Source organism: Budorcas taxicolor, chromosome 21 (genome assembly GCF_023091745.1).
Source record: "Budorcas taxicolor isolate Tak-1 chromosome 21, Takin1.1, whole genome shotgun sequence".
NCBI lineage: Eukaryota > Metazoa > Chordata > Mammalia > Artiodactyla > Bovidae > Budorcas > Budorcas taxicolor.
The window spans coordinates 37,000,722-37,024,319 of record NC_068930.1 but is presented as its reverse complement, the minus strand read 5'-3'; the positions used below and the strand labels follow the sequence as shown (position 1 = coordinate 37,024,319).

The following is a 23,598-nucleotide window of genomic DNA, read 5'->3' as shown; positions in this document are numbered from 1 at the left end:
ATTCAAATGTATTTTTTTTAATGACTGAGTAATATTCCATTGTGTATATGTACCACAGCTTTCTTATCCATTCATCTGCTGATGAGCATCTAGGTTGCTTCCATGTCCTGGCTATTTTAAACAGTGCTGCGATGAACATTGGGGTACATGTGTCTCTTTCAATTCTGGTTTCCTCGGTGTGTATGCCCAGCAGTGGGACTGCTGGGTCATGCTGGGTCATATGGCAATTCTGACTCTTAAAAGAAGCATTCCAGCTCCACCACCTATTGGCTATGCAATCTGGGGTAGTTTGACCCATCTCTGCCTCAGTTCCCTTATTTGAAAAGTAAAGAACTGGGCTCCCCACATCATTGAATTGTTGGATTAAATGGATTAAGATATGTAATGCACTAAGTGTCTGACATACAGTAGAAGCATTTGCTATTATTGTCATCTCCAGTGTCACCTCCTCTTGTTTCTTCACCAAATGTTGCCTTACACCTGGGGAGATGGAGATGGTACAGGTAAAAGCAACCCACTGGTCTTGGCATTCTGTTATTTCCCTTGTAGTGGTAATGAGTAAATTTGGTAGTCTTCCTTCCAGTGAGCTGGCTGCATTAGAACAGATCCTCTCCCTTCATGTTCTTCCATTGTCATCAGGCTAGGCTCCCTGACTCCCAATCCATCCCTTGTGTCCCTCAATAAAACCCACTGTAATTGGGCAACTAACCTTTCTCTAAATTAAAGGCTGGGCAGGTAGTGATGGTGGGCAGTGATGGATAATAGCTGTGCAGCTGCTGCTCTGGGCAGGCAGCCCTGGAGCCTCCCGAGGGCTCCACTCCTAAGAACTTTCCAAGACCCTCCTGGGCTACTTCTAACGGCTAGATAAGCTACAGGGTGATTATTTCCTCAGGCAAGCAAACACTTCAGCCCTCTAATATGGTATTTCCTGAGGCTGGAATAGCAACAGGAAGTCCTGTGGGGAAGAGTTCTGCCAAAACACTCATTCTGAGAAAAGGATCAGTAAACTGACAAATCTGGTCAGCCCTGTACAACATCCTGCAACCTCCACACGTGGAACCCAGGGCAGGTCTCACCCACAGGCAGCTCGCTGCCGTCACTATTCTTCTGTGGGTTCCTGAATTCAGAGAGACCTATAGATGCGACCCTATGTGACAAACCCAGACAAAAATTCGCACTTAAAAAGCAGTTAGGCCATTTATTGGCATTAGGAGAGCATTCCTTTAAACAAGAGAAAGAATTCTGAACACTAAAATCTCATCTATTTTATGAAAACTTGAGACCAACCTCTACGACATCTGTACACAGTTTAATCAAGAACAAGAGCAAGGATTCGAGTTAGATAAATTAAACCACACTGTCCTGTTACAAGAAAATGAAACGAAAGCTGGGAGCGGGGATAGGTCCTCCCCAATCCCAAGTCCTTGTATTCATACCGCAATATTTCAGGTACAAGAACAAAACAAGTCCCCAGTGCAGCACAAAACCGCTTCCCATTGTTTCTTATGGCAGTCACTGAATTACCAATTGTCCGAAAGCTAAGAAAATTTCGTGGAAAAGGGCGTACCCTTTGGCTCCATGCGTGTCCTGTAGCTGAGGAGGCAAGTTCTTAAGAACCGACGACTGGCTGATACACTCTTGGGGAGATGCGCCTTCACAGACTCTCAGGCTTGTGTCTCAGCTTCCCCATGCAGTCCTGGCGAGGGGAGTCCGCTAGGCGTCCAAATCGAAGTCGTCACGCTCCTCATTGTACTCCAGCACGTGCCGCTTGATCTTGGACGAGTCAACCCAGGTGACAAAGTCCTCCATGCTTCGCGTGACAAGGAAGGCGGGGTCGGTGACCACGTCGGGGCCCACGCGCACGTGGCCCTGCTCCACGAATGCCACGGCGGCCTGGAGGTGCTGCGCCATGCGCAGCTTAAGCAGCACAGTGGGCAGGCGGCGGCGGCAAAAGGACGAGGCCGTGACGAAATCGCAGAGCTCCAGCGACCCCCGCGTGGGCACTAGGCCGAGAGCATACAGCTTATCCAGCAGCGCGGCCGAGGAGCGCACGCGAAACGGGTCGCGCTCCGGCAGATCGCGCAGACGCCGGGCCAACTCGCGCACAGCACGGCTCAGCTGGTTGTAGCGCGTATAGTCCTCGCGCCGCTGCAGCCGATAACGCCGCAACACGCGTAGCTCATGCAGGTTGTGATCTGTGACCTCCCAGTTCAGGAAGTCCACCTGCTTGAGCAGCTTCTGCTCGTGAAACTTAAGCTTCCGCACCATGATGGCGGCTCAAACGTTGCCGGACCGGAGGCTCAGCGCGCATTCCGGCTGCAGCACGACTTCCGCTTCAGTACTGCTAGACCCGGCCGTCTTGGGGACCCTGCACCAATGAAAGGAAGACTCAGGGCCAGGCCTCCCATTTCCATTGGTCAGGGTGAGGCCACGCCCCGTGTTTGTATCTCGCGTTTCTTCTCCGCGTTCTCTGAGGGAGGCGGAGGGAAGAAACGCCGGGAGAAGCCTGGGAAGGGAGGGGGCGGCTTCCTAGGCGAGTCTGCGCTGTTTTAAGTTACCTAGTGCCGTAATTATTTCCTCTCCTTTAGGTTTCTGTCATTCAGGGCCTCTCTGGAGAGCCTCTTCCAGAAGAGCCAAAGAGGATAGTTCCGGGAAAGAGGGGTGACCGCCGCGCTAATATGGATATACTGTGCTAACTGACCTTGGCGGGGGTTGGGGTGGGGAGGGGCTGTCCTCCAACCGTGTTGGGGCTTCTCAGAGCCGACAGGGGCTGATCGGATATATCCACGGCCTACTAACCGCAAGTCCATTTATGAGGCGGGCGGAGCTTTTTCACCCTACCAATTAGGGCTTGAAGCCACTGAACCTATCAGTATTGATTCCCAGGCTACCTCTGCACGCCCAGAATCAGGATCTACACAGGAGTCACTTGAAAATCTGTATTGTTAACAAGAATGTCAGGTGATTCATAAAATCCAGTAAATTTGAAAAACTTGGATAGTACAAATCCTGCCTCTTTAATCTGGGCTGAAAAGAATTAGCCTGCCAGGTTGGATTTCTGGAGTATTTAGTGAACGGACAACACTTTTTCTGCAAATTGTATCTGTTTTAGTTTAGTGTAGCGCTAACAGGACTAACTTCTTTATTTACCCAAGACTTTGACGCCACCTAGCTTCTTTGCCTATAATTTTATTTTTGTACGCTTTTCATGGTTTTTTAAAGATACAATATTTGATATTGGCGATACTATATGTAACATACGTGAGATACAAGAATACTTGTGGACCCAACAGCCAGTTTAAGAAAGCATCACCAGGACCTATTCAACCACTCTCCCAGTCAGAGGTAAAAATATCTGCTCTCCTGAATTTAGTGTTTATCTTTGCCTTTTGTTTAAAAAGAAAAACAGTTTTATCATTTTATGCATCCCTAAGTATACTGAGAATTTTCTTACTTGAAGCATAGCCCATGGAACAGCAGAGAGCTGTTGAAAATGCAGAATTTCAGACCCCATTCCGGACTTACAGGATCGGAATCTTCATTTAACCAGATCCCCAGCTAATTTGCGTGCATGATATTTGAGAAGTGTTGCTTAGATGATATCACATATGGAATTTTTTTATATATAGCTGCAGTTGCTTTTAAAAAACTGCTGCATTATATTCCATTGTTTTGTTGTTATTCACTTGCTCAGTTGTGTCCGACTCTTTGCAGCCCCACAGATGGCAGGCTTCCCTGTCCTTCACTATCTCCTTGAGTTTGCCTAAACTCATGTCCATTGAGTTGATGATGCCATCCAATCATCTCATACTCTATTGTTCTCTTCTCCTCCTGCCTTCCTAGCGTCAGCGTCTTTCCCAATGAGTTGGCTCTTTGAATAAGGTGGCCAGAGTATTGGAGCTTCAGCATCAGTCCTTCCAATTAATATTCAGGGTTGATTTCCTTTAGAATTGACTGGTTGGATCTCCTTGCAGTCCAAGGGACTCTCAAGAGTCTTCTCTAGCATCACAGTTTGAAAGCATCAATTCTTCAGCGCTCAGCCTTCTTTATGGTCCAACTCTCACATCCATATATGACTACTAGAAAAACCATTGTTTGGTTCTATCCAATTTATTAATCCATCTCCTGTTGGATTTTTTTTTTTTTTTGGAGTGACTGTTTTTTAGCAGTGCTACATTCCTGTAGGTTTCCTGTTGCACCTATGCAGTAGCTTCTAGTATACATCTTGAATTACTGAGTTGTAAAGGATGCGTGCGGAGGAGGTGATGGCACCCTTCTCCAGCACTCTTGCCTGGAACATCCCATGGGCGGAGGAGCCTGGTGGGCCACAGTCCATGGGGTTGCTAAGAGTCGGACATGACTGAAACGACTTAGCAGCAGCAGCAGCAGCAGCAGCGGATGCGTGAACATGTAAAGCGCATGCTCAGCTTTACTAGCTGTTGTCAAATTGGTTTCCAAAGGGGCTGTACCAATTTATTTTCCTTTGTCACTACATGAGAGTTCCCTTTGCTCCTCATTCTTGACAGTGCTTGGTTGGTAGACTTTTTAAATATTTGTGAATCTGATGAGTGTGTGATGGTATTTTACTGTGATTTTAATTTACATTTCCTGATGAATGAAGGTTTCATATATGTTTCTTCCTCTGTGGAATGCCTCTTTGTGTATTTTTCTATTGGTTTGTGGGGTAGGTAGAATAGTGACCCCTCTCCCAAGATGTCCACCCAGAGCCTGTGAATGTCACCTTATAGGAGAAAAGGGATTTTGCAGATGTGATTTAATTAAGGATCTTGAGACAATGACATTGTCCTGGATTAACTGAGTCAGTCTCATTAATCACTAGTGTCCTTAGAAGTGAAAGAGGGAGGCAGAAGAGTCAGGAAGATATGATGATGCATGCAGAAGTCTGAGGTGTGATTTCTGACTTTGAGGATGATTGGGAGCCAGGAGCAGAGGAATGTGGGCAACCTCTAGAAGCTGGAAAAGGCAAAGAAATGGATTTTTTACCTAGAGCCTTCAGGAGGAACATGGCCCTTGCTGACACCTTGATTTGAGCCCAGTGAGATCCAGTTTGGTTTTCTGGTCTCGAACACAGTGAAAGAATAAATCTGTGTTGTTTTAAACCAATAAGTTTGTGGTAATTTGTTGCAGCTGCAATAGGAAACATACAGATTGTTTGTTTGTTTTCTACTTTATTTGAAGGTGTTCTTTGTATATTCTAGATAGTAATCCTTAGCTAGTTATCTATGGTGTGCAAATATCTTTTCCCAGTTTGGACTTCATCCCCACACTTCATATTCCCCCAGCCTCACTCCCTTCCATCTTCAGCCTTTGTTCAGTGTGTGCGGGAGGACGCTTGGTTAATTCCCTTCTCCCCAGACAATAAACATAATAAATAAGTAAATTATATTTGTTGGCAGGTGATAAGTGTCATATAACAAAATTGAGCAGGATATAGGAGAGCTTGGGGTGAGGATGGGCTGTAATTTTAAACAGGGCATGTGAAGGTAGGTCTTACTGAGAAGGTAATATTTCATGGTGGGTTAGCCATGTGGATATCTAGAGAAAGAGCATTTCAAGAAGAGGAAGCAGTGAGTACAAATGCCTTAAGATAGAAATGTGCCTGGCATCTCAGAAGAGGAATAACAAAGCCATGTTGGCTGGAGCAGAGTGGGCTAGTAAGTGAGGAAAGGGGGCTCAGATAACAGAGGCTCCACAGGCTCTCTTAAGGTCTTTGGTTTTTAGGTTGAGTGAGATGAGGACATTGGAGGGTTTTGAACTGAGAACTGACATCTAACTTATGTTTTAAAAGAACCACTCTGACTGCTATGTTGAGAACAGACTGTCAGGAGGCAGAGGTGGAAACAGGCCATTAGGAAGTTGGAGTGATGCAAGTGAGAAGGGTGGTAGCTGGGACCAGGAAAGCAGTTGTGAGATGCCAATGAGAGAGGAGTTCCAGAATAAGGAGAAAGGTCAAAGGATGGCTCCAGTTTTGAACCTAAGCAAGTGGCAGAAAGTACTCATTACCTGAGATGGGGGATATTGCCAAATAGAACAGATTTGGGTGGCAAGATTAGAAATTCAGCTTCGGACATGTTGGGTTGGAGATGTCTACTAGACATGCAAAGAGAGATGGCAAGGAGAATGACTTGTAAGTCTGGTAAGTCTGGGGTTTTATTTTTTATTTTTCTTTTTTGCCAAACCTCAAGGCATGCAGGATCTTAGTTCCCCAACCAGGGACAGAACTTATGCCCCCTGCGTAAGTCCTAACCACTGGACCACCAGGGAGTTCCCTCAGTTTGGCATCAGCCCAGAGAAAGGCCTGGGCTGAAGATTTAAAATTTTGGATACTACTGGCAGAAAGATGGTGTTTGAAGCCATGAGTCTGGGTGAAATTGTCAAAGAAGTGAAAATAGAAAAAGACAAGAGGACCACACTACTAATATGCACTCTGGTGTCAAGAATTATTGACTTTTTGTCCCTTTCTGGCATTCAAGATGTCGAAGCAAGGTGTGAAATTCTAGATTTCCTTGGGTCTTCCCCTTGGAGCCATGATCAACTGTGCTGACAACACAGGAGCCAAAAATCTGTATATCATCTCTGTGAAGGCAGTCAACGAATGACTGAAGAGACTTCCTGCTGCTGGTGTGGGTGACATAGTGATGGCCACAATCAAGAAAGGCAAATCAGAGCTGAGAAAGAACATACATCCAGTGATGGTAATTTGACAATGAAACTCATATAGGAGCAAAGATGGTGTGTTTCTTTATTCTGAAGATAATGCAGGGGTCACAGTAAACAATCCCTGGAGGAGGAAATGGCAGTCCACTCCAATATTCTGTGCACGGACAGAGGAGCTTGGCGGGCTACAGTTCATGTGGTCACAAATAGTCTGACACGACTGAGCAACTGAGCACATAGTAAACCGTAAAGGCAGGCTGAAGGGTTCTGCTGTTATAGGGCCAGCTGCAAAGGAGCGTGCAGACCTGTGGCCCGGGATTGCATCCAGTGCTGGCAGCATTGCATGCTTCTTCGATGTATTTGTAAAAAAGATGTAAAATAAAAATTATTTTCTCCCCCCGCCGGAAAACAAAGCAAAACAGAATTATTGGAAAGAAGTGGATGAACCAGTGTAGTAGAAGGGAAACCAGGAGAGTATAGCTGGCCAGTGAAAATGAAGAAAGTGTATCCAGGGGGAAGGAGTGATCAACCTGGTCAAATGCTACAGAGAGCCTAAGTACAAGAGAAGGGCTGAGAATAACCATTAGGTCATTGATGGCTGATAAGAGTTTCAGTGGAGTGTGAGATGGAAAGAATGGCTAGAGGGGTTTAAGAAGAGAAAGGGAGGAAAAATGTTGGAAGCAGCTGTTAGAGATGGCTATTTTGAGGAATTTGCTGCAAAGGTGAGCAGATAAAGGGACTTGCTAGATGGTCCAGTAGTTAAAAATCTGCCTTGCAATGCAGATCCCTGGTCAGGGAACTAAGATCTTACGTGCCCGGGGCAACTAAGGCCACAAGCAGCAACTTCAGAGCCCTTGCTCTCTGGAGCCCATAACATGCCATAACAAAGAACAAGTAAGACCTGATGCAGCCAAAAAAAAAAAAGCAGAGGTGGGGTGCGGGGGTGTGTAGTTGTTGGGAGGGAAGTGGAGTCAAGAATCTATTTTTTAAAGGTGTGCATTGACTCTTCCCTCAATGCCGACATCTCGTTGGTTGTCATTCCAGTCTGTTCTACCCCCATAAAATCCCAAATTTGCTTCTCCCCAGACCATTACCTCAGGCCTTCATCATCTCTTGAATGCGTTTCTGTAGTAATAGTCCAGTGTGTCTACCATGCTAGCCGCCAGCGGAATCAGCCTGGAAACCACTGGCCATAGTTCTCCCTTGCTGATTCCTTTTCTAAAGGAGGAAAGCTGGGATGGGAGATGGATGCTGTTTCCTGTGTCTGAGTCAGGGTCCCAGCAGGAAAGAGAGAATACACTCCAATTAGAATAACATGAGGAGAATTTAATAAAAAAATTTCCCAAAGGAATGGGCAGGGTGTGGGGAAACCACAAAGGTTAGTGCAGTTGCCTGAGAGTAGTAACTGTGGGTCCTGTTACCCATAGGTTTGAAGAGAGTTGAGAATAGAAAATATAGGTTCTGGAAATCTCTGTGAAGCTTAAGAGTGAGCTTTCCTCATGAACCTGAAAATAGGGTGGCCACTGTGAGACAGAAACCACCTCCTCCCTCAACATACGGAAGTAAATCTAAGGTGTAAATGTGTATACATATGTGACTTGGGCTTCCCTGGTGGCTCAGTGGTAAAGAATCCACCTGCCAATGCAGGAGTTACGGGTTTGATCCCTAATCTGGGAAGATCCCCCATGCCATGGAGCAACTCAGCCCGTGTGCCACAACTATTAAGCCTGTGCTCTAAGCTGGTACTCCACAAGAGAAGCCACTGCAACCACTCTAGAAGCTTCTGCACCACAACGAGAGAGTAGCCCCACCGGCTGCAGCTAGAGAAAGCCTGCATGCAGCAACAAAGACCCAGCACAGCCAAAATAAATAAAATTATCAAGATGTGACTGAAGCATTTGGGAACCAACTAAAGACCATCAAGGTGGTGGCTGGGGGTCCCTCTGAGGGGTGGGGTTAGACTGAGCACCAGAGATACTTTCAAACGGTGGTGTTGGAGAAGATTCTTGAAAGTCCCTTGGACAGCGAGGTGATGAAACCAGTCAATCCTATAGGAAATTAACCCTGAATATTCACTGGAAGGACTGATACTGAAGCTCCAGTGCTTTGGCCACCTGATGTAAAGAGCCAACTCATTGGAAAAGACCCTGATGCTGGGGAAGATTGAGGGCAGGAGGAGAAGGGAGTGACAGAGGACGAGATGGTTGGGTGGCATCATCGACTCAGTGGACATGAGTTTGAGCAAATGCTGGGAGACAGTGAAGGACAGGGAAGCCTGGCATTGCTGCAGTCGATGGGGTCACAAAGAGTTGGACACAACTGAGCGACTGAACAACAACTAGTAGGATGAGTAGAAATCCCATCGATTGTCAGGAAGCAACAGTTAGAACTGGACATGGAACAACAGACTGGTTCCAAATAGGAAAAGGAGTATGTCAGAACTGTATATTGTCACCCTGCTTATTTAACTTATATGCAGAGTACATCGGAGAAGGTGATGGCACCCCACTCCAGTTCTCTTGCCTGGAAAATCCCATGGATGGAGGAGCCCGGTAGGCTGTAGTCCAAGGGGTCGCTAAGCGTTGGACACGACTGAGCAACTTCACTTTCACTTTTCCCTTTCATACTTTGGAGAAGGAAATGGCAACCCACTCCAGTGTTCTTGCCTGGAGAATCCCAGGGATGGGGGAGCCTGGTGGGCTGCCGTCTGTGGGGTCGCGCAGAGTCAGACACGACTGAAGCGACTTAGCAGCAGCAGCAGCAACACTCAACAAGCACTAAGGGAGTAGCTGCTTCTGTTAAACCAAGTTTGGAGAGAGGTTCTGCAAATGGAAGAGAGATCACAGAAAAGGGGTGTCCCAAAAGCAGTTGTGGGAAACATTCAGGCTCTGGTCCTGGCGATCCTAGGCTGAACTGAGTCCTCAGAATCAAGGCTGCACCTATGGTTGAGGGGACCAGACCTCAAGGTTTCTTGGCTGAGAGAACCATTGGTTCTTCCCATCCTGGGGCATTCAGTTTCACTGGACTCAAGTGGGTAACCAGAAGTTACCCACTTCTGGTAACTGGGTTTCCCAGGGAGCAGCTCAAATTCCCTTGGTCTATTGATGCGTAAATTCAGGTGTGCCTGGACAGTTGAATTTCTCTTTGCAAAGTAATACCTGTGCTTTTGGGGTTTGCACATAAACCTTTATTCTGGTCAAATGCCAGCTCTGTGTGGGGCATTGGATCTACTCACTGAACCAGTGAAATTGGCTTTTGGAGCCAGAAGCCTGCAAATTACACCTTTCAAAACAACTCAAGGTGGGGAATTCCCTGGCAGTTTAGGGGTTAGGGCTCTGTGTTTCTAGTGCAGGGGGCATGGGCTCTATTCCTGGTTGGGGAACTAAGATCCTGCATGCTAAGCCGCCAAAAGAAAAAAACAAAACAACAGCCCAAGGTGCCCACCTTTACAGCACCACCTTGTGCGAGTTAATCTACAACAAGTGGGAAGTATGAGCATAAGGGGGAAGGAGGTTCTAGTTAGAGGAGGTAGACAAGGCTCAGGGCATAGCCAGGAAGGGGAGTAGGGGCTGAAGTCTTTGTTCATCTTGGGTACCTCCTGTCGACTTAAAAAAATTGCACAAAATGAGAGTTGCAAGTTAAGTTTTATCTGGGGCAAAACGCAGATTGTAGCCTGGGAGACAGCACCTCAGACAGCTCTGAGAAACTGTTCCACAGAGGTAGGGGTTGGGGGGAGGACAGTATATGTGTGATTTTGGTAAAGGGGGAGTACATTGTAATCAAGCAAATATTTTTTGTAGAAGTTTCTGCTAGTCTTGTGAAGCTTCTGTTAATCAACATTAAGGATTTTAGTTTTAGTGCTTTTCTTAATATGAGGAGATACAAGAATTGGGCTCATAAAATCAGCTCCTGAGAATATCTATCATCTGAAGACCTGTCCTGCCAGTGTTTCCCTCAGCACAGAGTGCATCATTACTGCTTTCCACCCTGAACTGCTTCAGGGGTGTTGAAGGTCAGTGCTGCAGCAGCACATGCTTTAATCCTTATAGAGTTAGATACGGAGAAGGCAATGGCACCCCACTCCAGTTCTCTTGCCTGGAGAATCCCATGGGCGGAGGAGCCTGGAAGGCTGCAGTCCATGGGGTCGCTGAGGGTCGGACACGACTGAGCGACTTCACTTTCACTTTTCCCTTTCATGCATTGGAGAAGGAAATGGCAACCCACTCCAGTGTTCTTGCCTGGAGAATCCCAGGGATGGGGGAGCCTGGTGTGCTGCCGTCTATGGGGTCACACAGAGTTGGACACGACTGAAGTGACTTAGCAGAGTTAGACAGGTAGATGGCAAGTGCCAATTTGTAGTTGACATTCCTCCTCCAGGAAGCGTTCCTTGATCCTTGCTCAACCCAGGTTGGGATAGGTGCCCTTCCAGTCACATTTCATGGCACATCGATTTATTTTCCTGATCCATCTGAACTTCCGGTAGGTGAGGACAATGCCTTATTCCTTTTTGTAGCCCAGGAGGCCTGGTACAGAATACTCAGTTAATGTTTCCTTGAGTACATGATCAAATGAATGAGACAAAGACAATGAATGAACAGAGGACAAGAGTTGTTAGGTCGCTCAGGCATGTCCAACTCTTTGGTACACCATGAACTGCAGAATGCCAGGCTTCCCTGTCCTTCACTATCTCCTGGAGTTTGCTCAAACTCATGTTCATTGAGTCGGTGATGTCATCAAACCGTCTCATTCTCCTCCTGCCCTCAGTCTTTCCCAGCATCAGGGTCTCTTTCAATGTGCCAGCTATTCTTATAAGACAAGAGGGTAGATGGTAAACTCTCCAAGTCAGGCACCCCCACTACCTTCTGGTACCCTGATCCCCGGTGCCCAGCACAATGTCTGGCAGAATCAATGACCAGGGTCAAGAACCCTTTACCTCTTTCCAGAGCCCCAGCCCGACCATTCCTCTCGTCCCCGTGGTGTTAGCAAAGACGAGACACCGGTCTCCGCCAGCCGCCGCTCAAAGCACGGCGGAACCTGGTCGTGCCTGCTCTTGTTACCCGTCACTGCAGATGTAGTCTTGTCTTTCTCCCCGGAGGGAGTCGCCCAGGACAGGGGTTCTCCTGGCCCTGTCCGTCTAGAGTACTAGGACCCGCAGCGGCCTGTATCCCAGCCTGCTCAAGCTTTTTCCATGAGGGCACCGCTGGCTCTGGGGCCCCCTCCAGAAAACAATCCCCAGGCGGCGCCACGGCGGCGTCCGGCCGGAGCGGTGGCGGGGCGGAGAAGCGGGAGCGGGGGTCTGCGGGTTTCCGCGCACCCTTCCTCCACCTCCCGGGTCCCGGCTCCGGCGTTCTCCTTGTAGCCCCGCACGTGGCAAACTTTCAGAGTTTTCCTCACTTGCGTCACGGAAAAGGCAAGAGGGTGACGGAGCCCGGGAGGCGAGGCGGCGGCTGGAGAGCTCCCCCGCGCGGTGCTTGAGCCCCTCGGGGCGTGAGGTGTCTCCCTGAGAGCGCGGACAGGCTGCGGGGGTGCGGCTGCCCTAGGGTCTGGCCCCGGAGGCTGCCTGGTCCGCGTGCCGATCTCCCCGCGAGTGAGTAAAGGCGCCCGCCACAAGAGAAAAGAGACGAGTAGGCGGGAGCCAGGCTGCTGCGTCCCAGGCCAGCGGGAGGGCGGAGCCGGGCCGTCCCTGGCCAGCCAGGACGCAAGGAAGTGCCGCGGAGTTTGCCCAATTCCCCAGCCTGCTTTTCCTTCTCCCTCCCTCTCCCCACCCCTCAACCCCCCCTCCCCGTCCCCCTGCCGGCTATTCCCTCCTTCCTCGGGACGCCACCTCCCGGAATCGCCTTTTTTTTCTGTTGTTTTGGATCTGGCTTCTCGCTGGCGGCGCCGAGGAGCCGCGAACGCTAGAGAGGAACGCGGGCTCGGGGCTCAGGCCGCCGCCCACCGGCGGGATCCCGCAGGGCAGAGCGGAGGACGGCCGGACAGACGGCCGGACAGACGGCCGGCCGCACCATCAGCTCTCCAAGCTCACTCTCCAAACTCCTGTTGAGTGTGTGCGTGCACGCGAGAGGGGGAGGAGGGGGTCTACGTCCAGCGCTCCGGGGCCGGTTACCAAGGGGATTACCTTTGGACGAGGGTCCTTGGACTCAGATCAGGGTCATCTTCAGGCTCAGAAATGCTGAGGAATTAGACAAAAGAGGCCACTCAGCTAGTGGCCAGGAGTCGCCCGAGCGCCTCGTCGCGTCCCCTCCTTTCCCCCGGGTTGGGGCTGGCCGCTGGGGGGCGGGGAGAGGGCACCCGAGCCGGCTGAGGGCTGGGGGCCGGGCCGGGCCGCCGGGTCGCAGAGTTGGCCGGCCTGTTGTGTAAGCCTCAGTCCTTGTTTTCCCGGCCTGGCTTGTTGTGAAGCCGGACACATCCACCCCTGGATTCGATTCAGGAGGCTGCCGCTTTTCTCCTTGCCCCTCTTGGATTTTCTGGATTTTTGAAAACCCAGTGGCCCAGGAAGAGGAGGAGGAAGGAGGAAAGAGATCTGCAGAGGAATGTGAGAGCCTCCCGAGGCCCAGGCTGGAGGAGCCAGAAGGAGCTGGGAGCCAGAGCTACCGGAGTTTCTGGGACGGTGGTTTCCAAGTGATTCTCTTCTATTTTAGAACATTGTTCCAGCGGAGAGTGTCGAATTCTTGCCTGCTCAGGGCTGGTTTTCTCCGAGTCACTTGACTTTTCTTCTAGGAGTGGGAGGAGGAGAGACTCCTGCAGGGGCTGCGGAAGGAAGGGAGGAAGACCAGGGACATGAGCCCTCTCGACTCACAGGCATGTGCGGGCAGACCTGGTAGGGCCGATTCTGGGCCGTGGACATTGCTTTGAAGAGAGGAGGCTGGATACCTTCTGTGGGTGCTCAGACCCCGCAGTAAGGGCTGAGAGACCGAGGGCTGTGGCCAGCCTTGAGTTGCTCGTGCATCCTCGGACACCCTAACAAGTGTCCTCAGTTCTGGGCAGGACTCTCCTCATCATTCTCTACCACTGGCCCAGACATGGCACTCAAAGGGCGAGCCCTCTATGACTTCCGCAGCGAGAACAAGGAGGAGATCAGCATCTGGCAGGACGAGGACTTGGTCATCTTCAGCGAGACCTCGCTGGATGGCTGGCTGCAGGGCCAGAACAGCCGTGGGGAGACCGGGCTCTTCCCTGCCTCTTACGTGGAGATCCTCCGTTCTGACACGGGCTCCAACCATGCCGACTACTCCAGCAGCCCCGCAGGCTCTCTGGGCACCCAGGTTAGCTTGTATGACAGCTCCAACACTTCCAGGAGTGGCGGCGGCAGTGGCTTTCTGTCAAACCAGGGTAGTTTCGAGGAGGACGATGACGATGACTGGGATGACTGGGATGATGGATGTACGGTGGTGGAGGAGCCACGGGCTGGTGGGCTGGGCACCAACGGGCATCCTCCGCTCAACCTCTCCTACCCTGGTGCCTACCCCAGCCAACACATGGCCTTCCGGCCCAAGCCACCCCTGGAGCGGCAGGACAGCCTGGCATCTGCCAAGCGAGGCAGCGTGGTGGGGCGCAACCTCAACCGCTTCTCATGCTTTGTGCGCTCTGGCGTGGAGGCCTTCATCCTGGGTGACGTGCCCATGATGGCCAAGATCGCTGAGACATACTCCATTGAGATGGGCCCTCATGGCCCCCAGTGGAAGGCCAACCCCCATCCGTTTTCGTGCTCCGTGGAGGACCCCACCAAACAGACCAAATTCAAGGGCATCAAAAGCTACATCTCCTACAAGCTCACACCCACCCACGCCAGCTCACCTGTCTACCGGCGCTACAAACACTTCGACTGGCTCTACAACCGCCTGCTGCACAAATTCACTGTCATCTCGGTGCCCCATCTCCCGGAGAAGCAGGCCACAGGTCGCTTTGAGGAGGACTTTATTGAGAAGCGGAAGCGGCGGCTCATCCTCTGGATGGACCACATGACCAGCCACCCTGTGCTGTCCCAGTACGAGGGTTTCCAGCATTTCCTCAGCTGCCTGGATGACAAGCAGTGGAAGATGGGCAAGCGCCGGGCCGAGAAGGACGAGATGGTGGGTGCCAGCTTCCTGCTCACCTTCCAGATCCCCACAGAGCACCAGGACCTGCAGGACGTGGAGGACCGTGTAGACACCTTCAAAGCCTTCAGCAAGAAGATGGACGACAGTGTCCTGCAGCTCAGCACGGTGGCCTCGGAGCTTGTGCGCAAGCATGTGGGGGGCTTCCGCAAGGAATTCCAGAAGCTGGGCAATGCCTTCCAGGCCATCAGCCATGCTTTCCAGATGGACCCCCCCTTCAGCTCTGAGGCCCTCAACAGCGCCATCTCTCACACGGGCCGAACCTATGAAATGGTTGGTGAAATGTTCGCCGAGCAGCCCAAGAATGACCTCTTCCGGATGCTCGACACACTGTCTCTCTACCAGGGCTTGCTCTCCAACTTCCCCGACATCATCCACCTGCAGAAAGGTAAGAGCCAGTGTGGGCTGGAGACCCTGATGGCGTCTGCGCTCTGCAGGGCACAGGGGCTATGAGGATGGCCCAGATGGAGCAGAGCGGCTCAGCTAGTCTTTCAGTCGCTGTCTCATCTGCTCATTCAGCAAGGGTGTTGAGCACCTAGCAGACGACAGGCACTATTCTAGGTACAGGGATATTTATGGGCAGGTCTGGTCCCTGTCCGCATGGAGTTCACTGTTTACCTTCTTGTCTGTTCATTCATTCACTCACTCACTCATTCATTCATTTATTTTCTCTGTTTTTGTCTCATTTACTCATCTACCCATTATACATTGAGTCCTCCAAGTTATTAGGCTGGGTTCTGGGAACACGGAGCTGACCAGGGCCCAGGCCTTGCCCTTGAGGAGCCCACAGGCTTGTGGGGGACATGGGCACAGACCCAGATAATGAGAGCTCAGAGCGTAGCCTGTCTTCCCGCTTGTCACCAGCTCACCTCCCTGCCTTTGCAACTTCAGAGACTGTTCTCATGGCTGTACATCCTATCTGTGAGCTTCCTCCCTATCTGTGTTCAGGAGGGTTGGCTGTCCCCATTTTGCAGATGAAGAAGCTGGGTCCACAGAAGGGTGGCTGCACAAGGAGTCCTTGGCCTAGCTGGGACTGTCCCTTCCTTTTGCACCTCCCCAAGGACACATGCATTTTGGCCACCTCCCAAGCTCAGCCGTGTGTTCAGTTCTCACGGTCTCCTCCCTAGGGGAGGGACAGGATGGGTCCCTGTTACTGTGGGGCTGTCAAGGAACTGCCAGGGAAGTGACTCATACCCGGGTCATCTAGGGGCACCCGGACTGGGCTGAGGGAGAAACCGGGGGTCCAGGTCACTGCCCACATGGTCCATCCAATTCCCCCTTCATGAGCCTGGCTTCTCTTCTTGCCTGAGCACTGAGTCAGGAGCTGACCCGGCAGGTGGCTGAGTCTTGCGGACTACAGGCAGGGCAGGAGGGAGGTGTGGTCCTCCCCAGGGCTGCTTGGTAACTCAGGAAGAACGTCTGCAGGGCGTGGGGCTGGCTCCCAGGCCCCTGAGCCCTGAGGTCAGGCCTGGCTTGGTGGAGAGGTTTCCTCTGGGCGGGGCCAGGAAGCCGGCTCTGCGCTGAGCCTGGGGGACAGCAAACCTCACCGCCCTGCCTTGGTCGCTGGTAGTAAACCAGCCTTGTTCCCCTTTGTTGTTGTTTAGTCACTAAGTCGCGTCCGATTCTTCGCCACCCCATGGACTGCAGCACGCCGGGCTTGCCTGTCCTCTATCTCCCCGAGTTTGCTCAGACTCATGTCCACTGAGTCAGTGATGCCATCCAACCATCTTTAAGAGGTTCACTTCTAGAATTTCTCCAGCTTCCAGACTTTTTTCCCCTTACTGTCTCTTCTTCCTCCTTCTCCTCTCTGCTTTTTTTTTTTTTTCCTTCTCCACATTCCTCTCTTCCTCCTTCCCTTCTTTCAGCTTCAGGAGACATGACCTGGGTTCTGGTCCTGGCTCTGCCCCCAATTTGCTGTGTGTCCCTGGGCAGTGCCTTCCTCTCTCTGGGCATTAGTTCCTCAGTCTGTAACACAGAGTGGACACTGTGAGCTCTCAGGCCTTCAAGGGGGTGGGGTGGGGGAGAGAGTCCTGGAGAATGTCTGGTTGAGGACAGAACGATGCCTTAGTTTCGGCTCGGAGTTCTGGGGAGGGACAGGGCAGGGGTGGTGGCTGGGGCCGGCTGGCCCACTGGGGCAGGTGTTGCCTTGTGTGGAAGTAGAGCCATGCTTACTGCTGCACTAGGGCCTGGGAAAGCTGGTTCAACCAGCTTCTCGGATGGCGTGTTCCTGTGTGGGCAGCAGGAGAAAGGTGAGCAGGGGCAGTGATGAAACAGCTGCTCACGTGCATGGCTAGGGACCCTCCACCCAGGGGAGAGCTGAGAACAAGAAGGCAACCCTGGACTCAGGGCTCCCAGGCTCCCATTAGAGCAGGAGGGATAAAGTCAGCCTGGCTTTTCTGGCCCTGAATCAGGGGCACAGAGCTGAGAGAGGCCACTTCTGAGTTTCCACTGGAGGCTAAGATGAGGGGCCAATGGCCCTCTGTGGGTGATGTATTCAACCTCAGACAGAGGCCACACCTACCTTCCCTTAACCAGAGGACCCCTCCCCATTCGGCCAAGGGCTTTGGGGCTTGCTATTCTTTCTAGGCTCTGTACCACCACTCCCAGACCTGTGTGAGGCAGCTACTACAGTGGTTAGGGAGTGGGGCTTGACTCTGGCTGAGACAGAATTGGGCAGGCTTTGGGGAGCCACAGCCTGCTGGGGGGAGAAGTCCCATGGTGGCCTGTGGATAGAGACCTTTCACAGAGGGAGGAGCAGGAAAGGTGGGCCCTGGGTGCCCAGGATGCTGTCAGCCTGTTCATACACTCTAAAACACAGTGAGCATGTGGGAGAGGCTTTGGAAGGAAGGAGACAGGAGGCCTGGTAGGGTTTAGGAGACCAGAATTTGGACAAATGTTGTCTTTGAGGTGACCCCGATTGAGTTTCCTCCCCTGAAGAAGCTTAGGGAAATGGGCCATGGAACCCATTTGGTGCAGAGGTGAAGCCCACCAGCCTTGTCGGCCCACCAGCCCAGTCCCTGGAGCTCAGTCCAGGGGTTTCTCTTATAGGGAGAAGGGTAACCATGTGATTTATCATCCAAACCAGGGCAATCTTGTGGGGGGAAAAGCGAGCCTTGATAATAGCTAATCTGGGACAGCGAGGGGAAGCAGTGACTGTCCAGGGCCCCTGCCTAAGAGCCAGCCAGGGCAGGACTCTGTCCTAAGACTCATCACAAACCACAGACGTCAGTGTGGGCCCCTCCATTCCCAGATGAGGGGCAGTGAGGTGGGCTGATGATCAGAGCAGGAATTGGAGCCCCAGTGTCTCTAACTCCACAGCCAGGTTGTAGCCATTGTGTCAGACAGATGGGAGCGGGGGCTCCCTAAGGGGTGGGTGCCTGGGGTAGACGAGCCAGAAGGGGAAGGACCAGGGAGGGAGTTGGGTGTTCTCGCACCAACTCAGCTGGCATCCTCTGTGGCCTGGAGGCAGGCCCTGGACCACACAGCATGCACGGAGGGGTCATGGTGCTCACAGGTTGGTCAAGGCAAAGTGGCCCTTGCAGGACCAAGTTCTACCCTGGGGGAATAGGTGGGTCTAGCCTCTGTGCTCTGGGCCATCACCAAGCTCCCCTTCTGCCTCCCCTCCTAGGCTCCCATGAACAAAGAATCGTATGGCCCCGAGCCACCACCAGCTGGGTCTTGGCTGTGACTGAAAAGCAGTTCGCACCTAGCTGCACAAAGCATCTGGAGCTCTTATCCTGGAGCTCCTGGAGTTCCATCCCAAGTACTTTAAACGGATTAGTTCAATTAAACCTCTGCTCTGACTAGAAGGCAGGGACCATCATTATCCCATTTTACTGATGTGGAAACTCGAAAGTGCTACACTTCCCTGAGCAGCTGTCAGCAGCATCATATGTAGCCCAACCTGTCCCGTTTGACAGCGAGGAGACGTGCAGTCCTTGTTGGATGACACAGTGGACTAGGACCCAGACCTCCTGCCTTCAACCTAGGGTAGGGACAAGATGGATTCATGGGGGAGTTTAGGGAATATGCCTGAGACCCTGGGGATCTGAAACTCCAACCTTCCCGTCCCTGTTTCTTGGATCCGGTCTATAGGACAACTGCCAGGGCAGGAGGTGCCCAGGGTCCTCAGCTCAGGGTGAGTCCTAGGTGGAATGTGGTGGGGTGAGGGGGACTGGCCCAAGCCCTGACTCCCGGTTTGTCTCTGGGATGCGTTAGTGTTAGCTGGTACCAGTCCCACATCTGAGTCACAGGGTGGAGGGTGACAGAGAGCAGGGTGAGGCCTCCTCTGGCCCCCATAGGCTTTGCCTCCCAATCCCTGGCTCCCTGCCTGTCTGTGGATACCTGGCAATTGCAATAGATTCATTCCTATTATCTGGGCCTCAGTTTCCTTCCTCTAAGGCCATGGGATTGTGCTTAGTCGCTCAGTCAGGTCTGACACTTTGTCACCCCATGGACTTTGTAACCCACCAGAGTCCTCTGTCCATGGAATTCTCCAGGCAAGAATACTGGAGTGGGTAACCATTCCCTTCTCCAGGGGATCTTCCCAACCCAGGGATTGAACCTAGGTCTCCCGCGTTGCAGGTGGATTCTTTACCATTTGAGCCACCAGGGAAGCCCAAGTCCATGGGCTATTTAAGGCTTTCAATAGCTTCTTAAATGCAGGTCCATCCCCACCACACCCAGACTTTTTCAGGAAGGTGGAATCCAGGCTGGTATGTTTCCTTTGCTGAAGCCTAACTCTAGTTTCTTTGTCCAGCTATTTTCTACCTTTCCTCTTCTGGTTCTTTCTACCCCTTGGGACCTTCTCCGATTCCTGAGTCCATTGTCTGGACGCCTCATGTATGTGCCTGGAGGACTTGGCCTGGGCTCCCTGCAGTAGAAGTGATGTCCACTCCTGCTCTGCAGGGCTCCCTCGGGGCCAGATACCCCGCACTTTGTGGGCAGGAAGGAGGCTGGGAGCCCCTGGACAAGTCCTTTCCCACCAGGGCCTGAGTTTCCTCTGAAGAGTACCGGCGTGGTGGTGGAGGTGAAGGTGACCATGGGGGTAGGGGCTGGACAGCTGTCCTCTAAGGTTGCTCCAGTTCTGAAGCCTCTCAGGGCGTGTCTCATCTTGGTCCCACAGTCAATCCCTCTCCTTCTGCCCAGGTCCGGGCGATCAACCTGGGGAAGGGACCCAATTTGGAAGAATCTGAATGAATCAATAAGGATGGAACAAGAGGCAAGAAGAGGTGGTTCAAGGAAGGTGCTGAAAGGATTGAGTGGGCTGGGAGCTGGGCACTGTGGAGTTCTTTTGGGTGCTGTGTGAGCGGTTCTGGAAGTGTTGCAAATGTGAGTCGGCCTGCCCGAAATGCCACTATTTGCCAATTAGCCACACACTTGCCATCTTCTGTGGGTACTGCTTCTAAAGGCAGGGTTATTTCCAGCACATAGTAAATGCTCAGTAAATGCGTCCTGAATGCACTGAACAACTTGAGAGTAAACAGATTACGTTTCAAAGGTCCCTGAGAGGCTCCCCCTTAAGGAAGAGGTGGGGAGCATTGAAAACAAGCCTGTTACTCATGTGCAATGGGTGCTTTTGAAGTGCTCCAGGAGCATGCTGTCCTCTGTGCCAAGCCTGCCCACCTCCATACTCTTCACACTGTGGATTCCCTACAGTCCTGTGAGGAATGCCTGCCAGGCACAGGCACACTGCCTCCCTGGCTCAGCAACTGCCCACTGGCTTCAGCACAGAATCAGTCAAGTGCTTGTTAATTCAGAACTGAAATCCTTTCACCAATTGCTTGTTGATTCACTCAGGTTCTTCCAAATTGGGTCCCTTCTGCAGGTTCATCCCCTGACTCCCCATCTGTCACCTGGTTATGACAATGGCCTCACCCTGGGGACTGGGGTGAGGAGGGAGCAGAGCCTATATGTGAGAGACACGCACAAAGGAAAACTCCAGGTGGCCTTTCAGCCTGTGTTTTAGAATCAGCAGTGTGATGGGGACAGGAAGAAGGATGCTCCCTGTGGGAGTGGCACCTGATCAGAGCCTTGAATTATGCAAAAGGATCCGGGAGGCAGAGATAGGGAGGTAGGAGAGAAAGGGTGCATTTGATGAATATGGGGTCAGTGCGGAACAGGTGCAGGGGTCAACTCCCAGAGGGCCTCCCAGGCCAGGAGAACTGGGGACCTTGCTCTGCAGGCCAGAAGGAAGCCCGGGGAGACCTGGAGTCAGCTTGGCTGCTCTTCAGGTGCTATGGAGAACCTCTCAGAGGTTGGGACTGAAGTGGGGAGATCCGTGGGGGGCCTGTTGCAGCAATCCGGTGAGATTGAATCAGTTTATCAGACGCATGTCAGAATCTGCGTGGGCTAGGCTTTGTTCTAGGTGCTAGAGACATTGAGCTCATACCTGGAGGGATGCAGTCAGAAAAACCACAGAGAGGTAAGAGCTGTGGTAGAGGGAAGCCCAGGACACCTGGGAGCAGGCGAGGCGCCTGATGCAGTGGGACTGCCCAGAAGGCTTCCTGGAGAAGGTGATATCTGAGCTGAATGGGGAACCAGCATGAGGGCTGATGAGGCTTGTGGTGGATGGGGACAGCCTGGTTGTAGAAGTCAGGACAACTAGCAGGGCTGTGACCAGTCAGGTGTGTGCTGCTCGCGTAGCCTCAGGTTTGGAGGGAAGATGGTATGTCTGGCTTAGGACATGCTGAAGGTGAGTGTTCGGGGGACATCCTGGTGGAGACATCAAGTGGCTGGACCATGGGTCTGGAGTCCAGGAGGGAGGCCCGAGTTGAGCCAATGAGGCTACTGTCTGCCCTCTAAGGGTTTCAGGGCGGGGTTAGGGAGCTAATGGGAGAGACCAGAGCCCTAACCGCCCTTGACCTCCGCTCTGCCTGTGCCAGGCGCCTTCGCCAAGGTGAAGGAGAGCCAGCGCATGAGTGACGAGGGCCGCATGGCGCAGGAGGAGGCTGACGGCATTCGCCGGCGCTGCCGCGTGGTGGGCTTTGCCCTGCAGGCCGAGATGAACCACTTCCACCAGCGCCGCGAGCTCGACTTCAAGCACATGATGCAAAACTACCTGCGCCAGCAGATCCTGTTCTACCAGCGGGTCGGCCAGCAGCTGGAGAAGACGCTGCGCATGTATGACAGCCTCTGACCACGTGGCCCAGGCCCTCGCCCCGCCCCCGGGGCCTTCCCACACCAGCAGTGCCTGGAGGGCGGGGAGTTGGGGGTGGCCTTTGGAGGAGTCATGAATATCCCTGGGAAAGTCCCCCACCCCTTAGAGCTAGGGGCACAGCAGGGATGAGAGCTGGGCCAAGAGCCCTCCAGGCCCAGGCCTGGGCTGCTGGTCAGTCACTTGAGGCCAGGCCAGTGTCTTAGCTTCCCCTGGAGCCTATAGCACATGCTCACCTGGCCACTTCCCCCTCGTTCGTTCAGTAGACACGCGGGCCTGCTGCGGTCAGACACTGGGCATCTAGGGCTGCGACACGCCTGCTCTTGTCCCCAGTTGAGGTAGGGGTCAGACGCAGAAACAGCCGGGGGCAATACAGAATGATCAATGGTAAGGAATGGGCTTCTGGAAGCTTGCAGAAGGGACCACTTGTTCTGCCGTTCAGGGATAACTCCATGGAGCAGGTGACATGTGAGCAGTATGTCTTGAAAGATGACAAGGACCTGCCAGACAGTAAGTGGGGACAGTGGACGGGGAAGGCATTCAGAGGAGAACAGCCTGGACAAGCTGTGGAGGCCTAGAAACACCTCTTCTCCTCTCCTTTGTCTTTCCCCAGCAAGTTTGGGCACCTTGGTGTGTCCCCTTGTGTGACAGAGGGTGGGGATCTGCCTGGCTCCCATGCCCCTGTCCCTGCCCCACTCCTCCCCACCCCACAGGAGGGGCTGCAGGCCAACTCCCTCCCGACTCCCCCTTCACCAGCTGAGCCCCGTCACCCCCTGGCTAGGGGACCACCTTTGCCCTGGGCTCAAGGTGCTGAGACAAGCCACAGACCGCAGGATTTTGGTGGTACCTGCCTGGAGGGGACATCTGCAGGTTACTGGGTATTTGAGTTCACCAGCCATAGCTGTCACACTCCTGGCAGGCTTGGACCTCCGGCTCCCAGGGGCCAGCTTACCTGTCGCCCCAGGGATCCCAGGCCCACCTGTCCATCACCAGGCTCACTGTGATGCCATCCAGGTCCTGGTGGGATTGTGCTGTCTCCCACTCACGTTTACATCCTCAAGGGGGCTCTTCCCACACCCCCAGGTCGGAGTATGGTCAGAAACTGACAGATGCCACTGCTGGCCTTCCCAGGAGGTCATGGCTATTTCTGGCTGCTGCTGCTTCAATCTTCATTCTTTCTTGTTTTCTTGATAAACCTTTTCCAATTAAGATAACAAAAGTATGACTCCTTATTTGGATCCCGGGGTGGGGGATGAGGGGGAGAGAAGGGTGGAGCCCTAGTTGTCCCTGGGAGCAGCTGGACCAGATTCTGAGGTCGTGATGGGCACAGCATTCACTCCAGAACCTCAAAAGTTGGCGGGGGGAGGGCCGTGCTGGTGGTCAGGGCTAGCTGGGGACCTTTGGGTGGCCATGGACCCCAGCTCAATGCAGACCCTTCCGAGACCTCACTCTCCTCTTTTCTCAAATGGGTGGAGTCCTGCCAGGGGTTTGGCTCTGCTGCTCTGTGATCCAGGACTGAGAGTCGCATGAGGAAGGGACAGTCTAGACAGGGGGTTCGTCTCTCCAGGAGAGCAAATCCCAGCCTTGCCCCCAGGAAAGCCCAGTCCAGGAGAGGGGGTGGGACTCACCCTGTGTCCTTCCCCGGGCCGTCCAGTACAGGGTGCCTAG

The 23,598-nt window shown here is 52.6% G+C and overlaps 2 protein-coding genes across 2 annotated transcripts; one reads left to right on the top strand and one right to left on the bottom strand.

Moving 5' to 3' along the window:
• Positions 1-1,179: 1,179 nt before the first annotated feature.
• Positions 1,180-12,927, bottom strand: IMP3 (IMP U3 small nucleolar ribonucleoprotein 3). Its single transcript, XM_052659795.1, has 2 exons — positions 12,797-12,927; positions 1,180-2,368 (listed from the first exon to the last, which is right to left on the bottom strand). The coding sequence occupies exon 2, from the start codon at positions 2,266-2,268 to the stop codon at positions 1,714-1,716; it is 555 nt and encodes a 184-aa protein (XP_052515755.1). The 5' UTR covers positions 2,269-2,368; positions 12,797-12,927; the 3' UTR covers positions 1,180-1,713.
• On the top strand, positions 12,512-23,264 carry SNX33 (sorting nexin 33). The gene is made up of 2 exons (XM_052659777.1): positions 12,512-15,162; positions 21,659-23,264. The coding sequence occupies exons 1-2, from the start codon at positions 13,701-13,703 to the stop codon at positions 21,910-21,912; spliced, it is 1,716 nt and encodes a 571-aa protein (XP_052515737.1). The 5' UTR covers positions 12,512-13,700; the 3' UTR covers positions 21,913-23,264.
• The last annotated feature ends 334 nt before the right edge of the window (positions 23,265-23,598 follow it).

What these genes read in the sequence shown, in the direction of transcription:
- SNX33 (XM_052659777.1), top strand. Translation starts at nt 13,701, where the DNA reads ATGGCACTCAAAGGGCGAGCCCTCTATGACTTCCGCAGCGAGAACAAG. An exon ending in CATCATCCACCTGCAGAAAG is followed by an intron (nt 15,163 to 21,658) that starts GTAAGAGCCAGT and finishes TGCCTGTGCCAG; the next exon opens with GCGCCTTCGCCAAGGTGAAG.
- IMP3 (XM_052659795.1), bottom strand. Translation starts at nt 2,268, where the DNA reads ATGGTGCGGAAGCTTAAGTTTCACGAGCAGAAGCTGCTCAAGCAGGTG.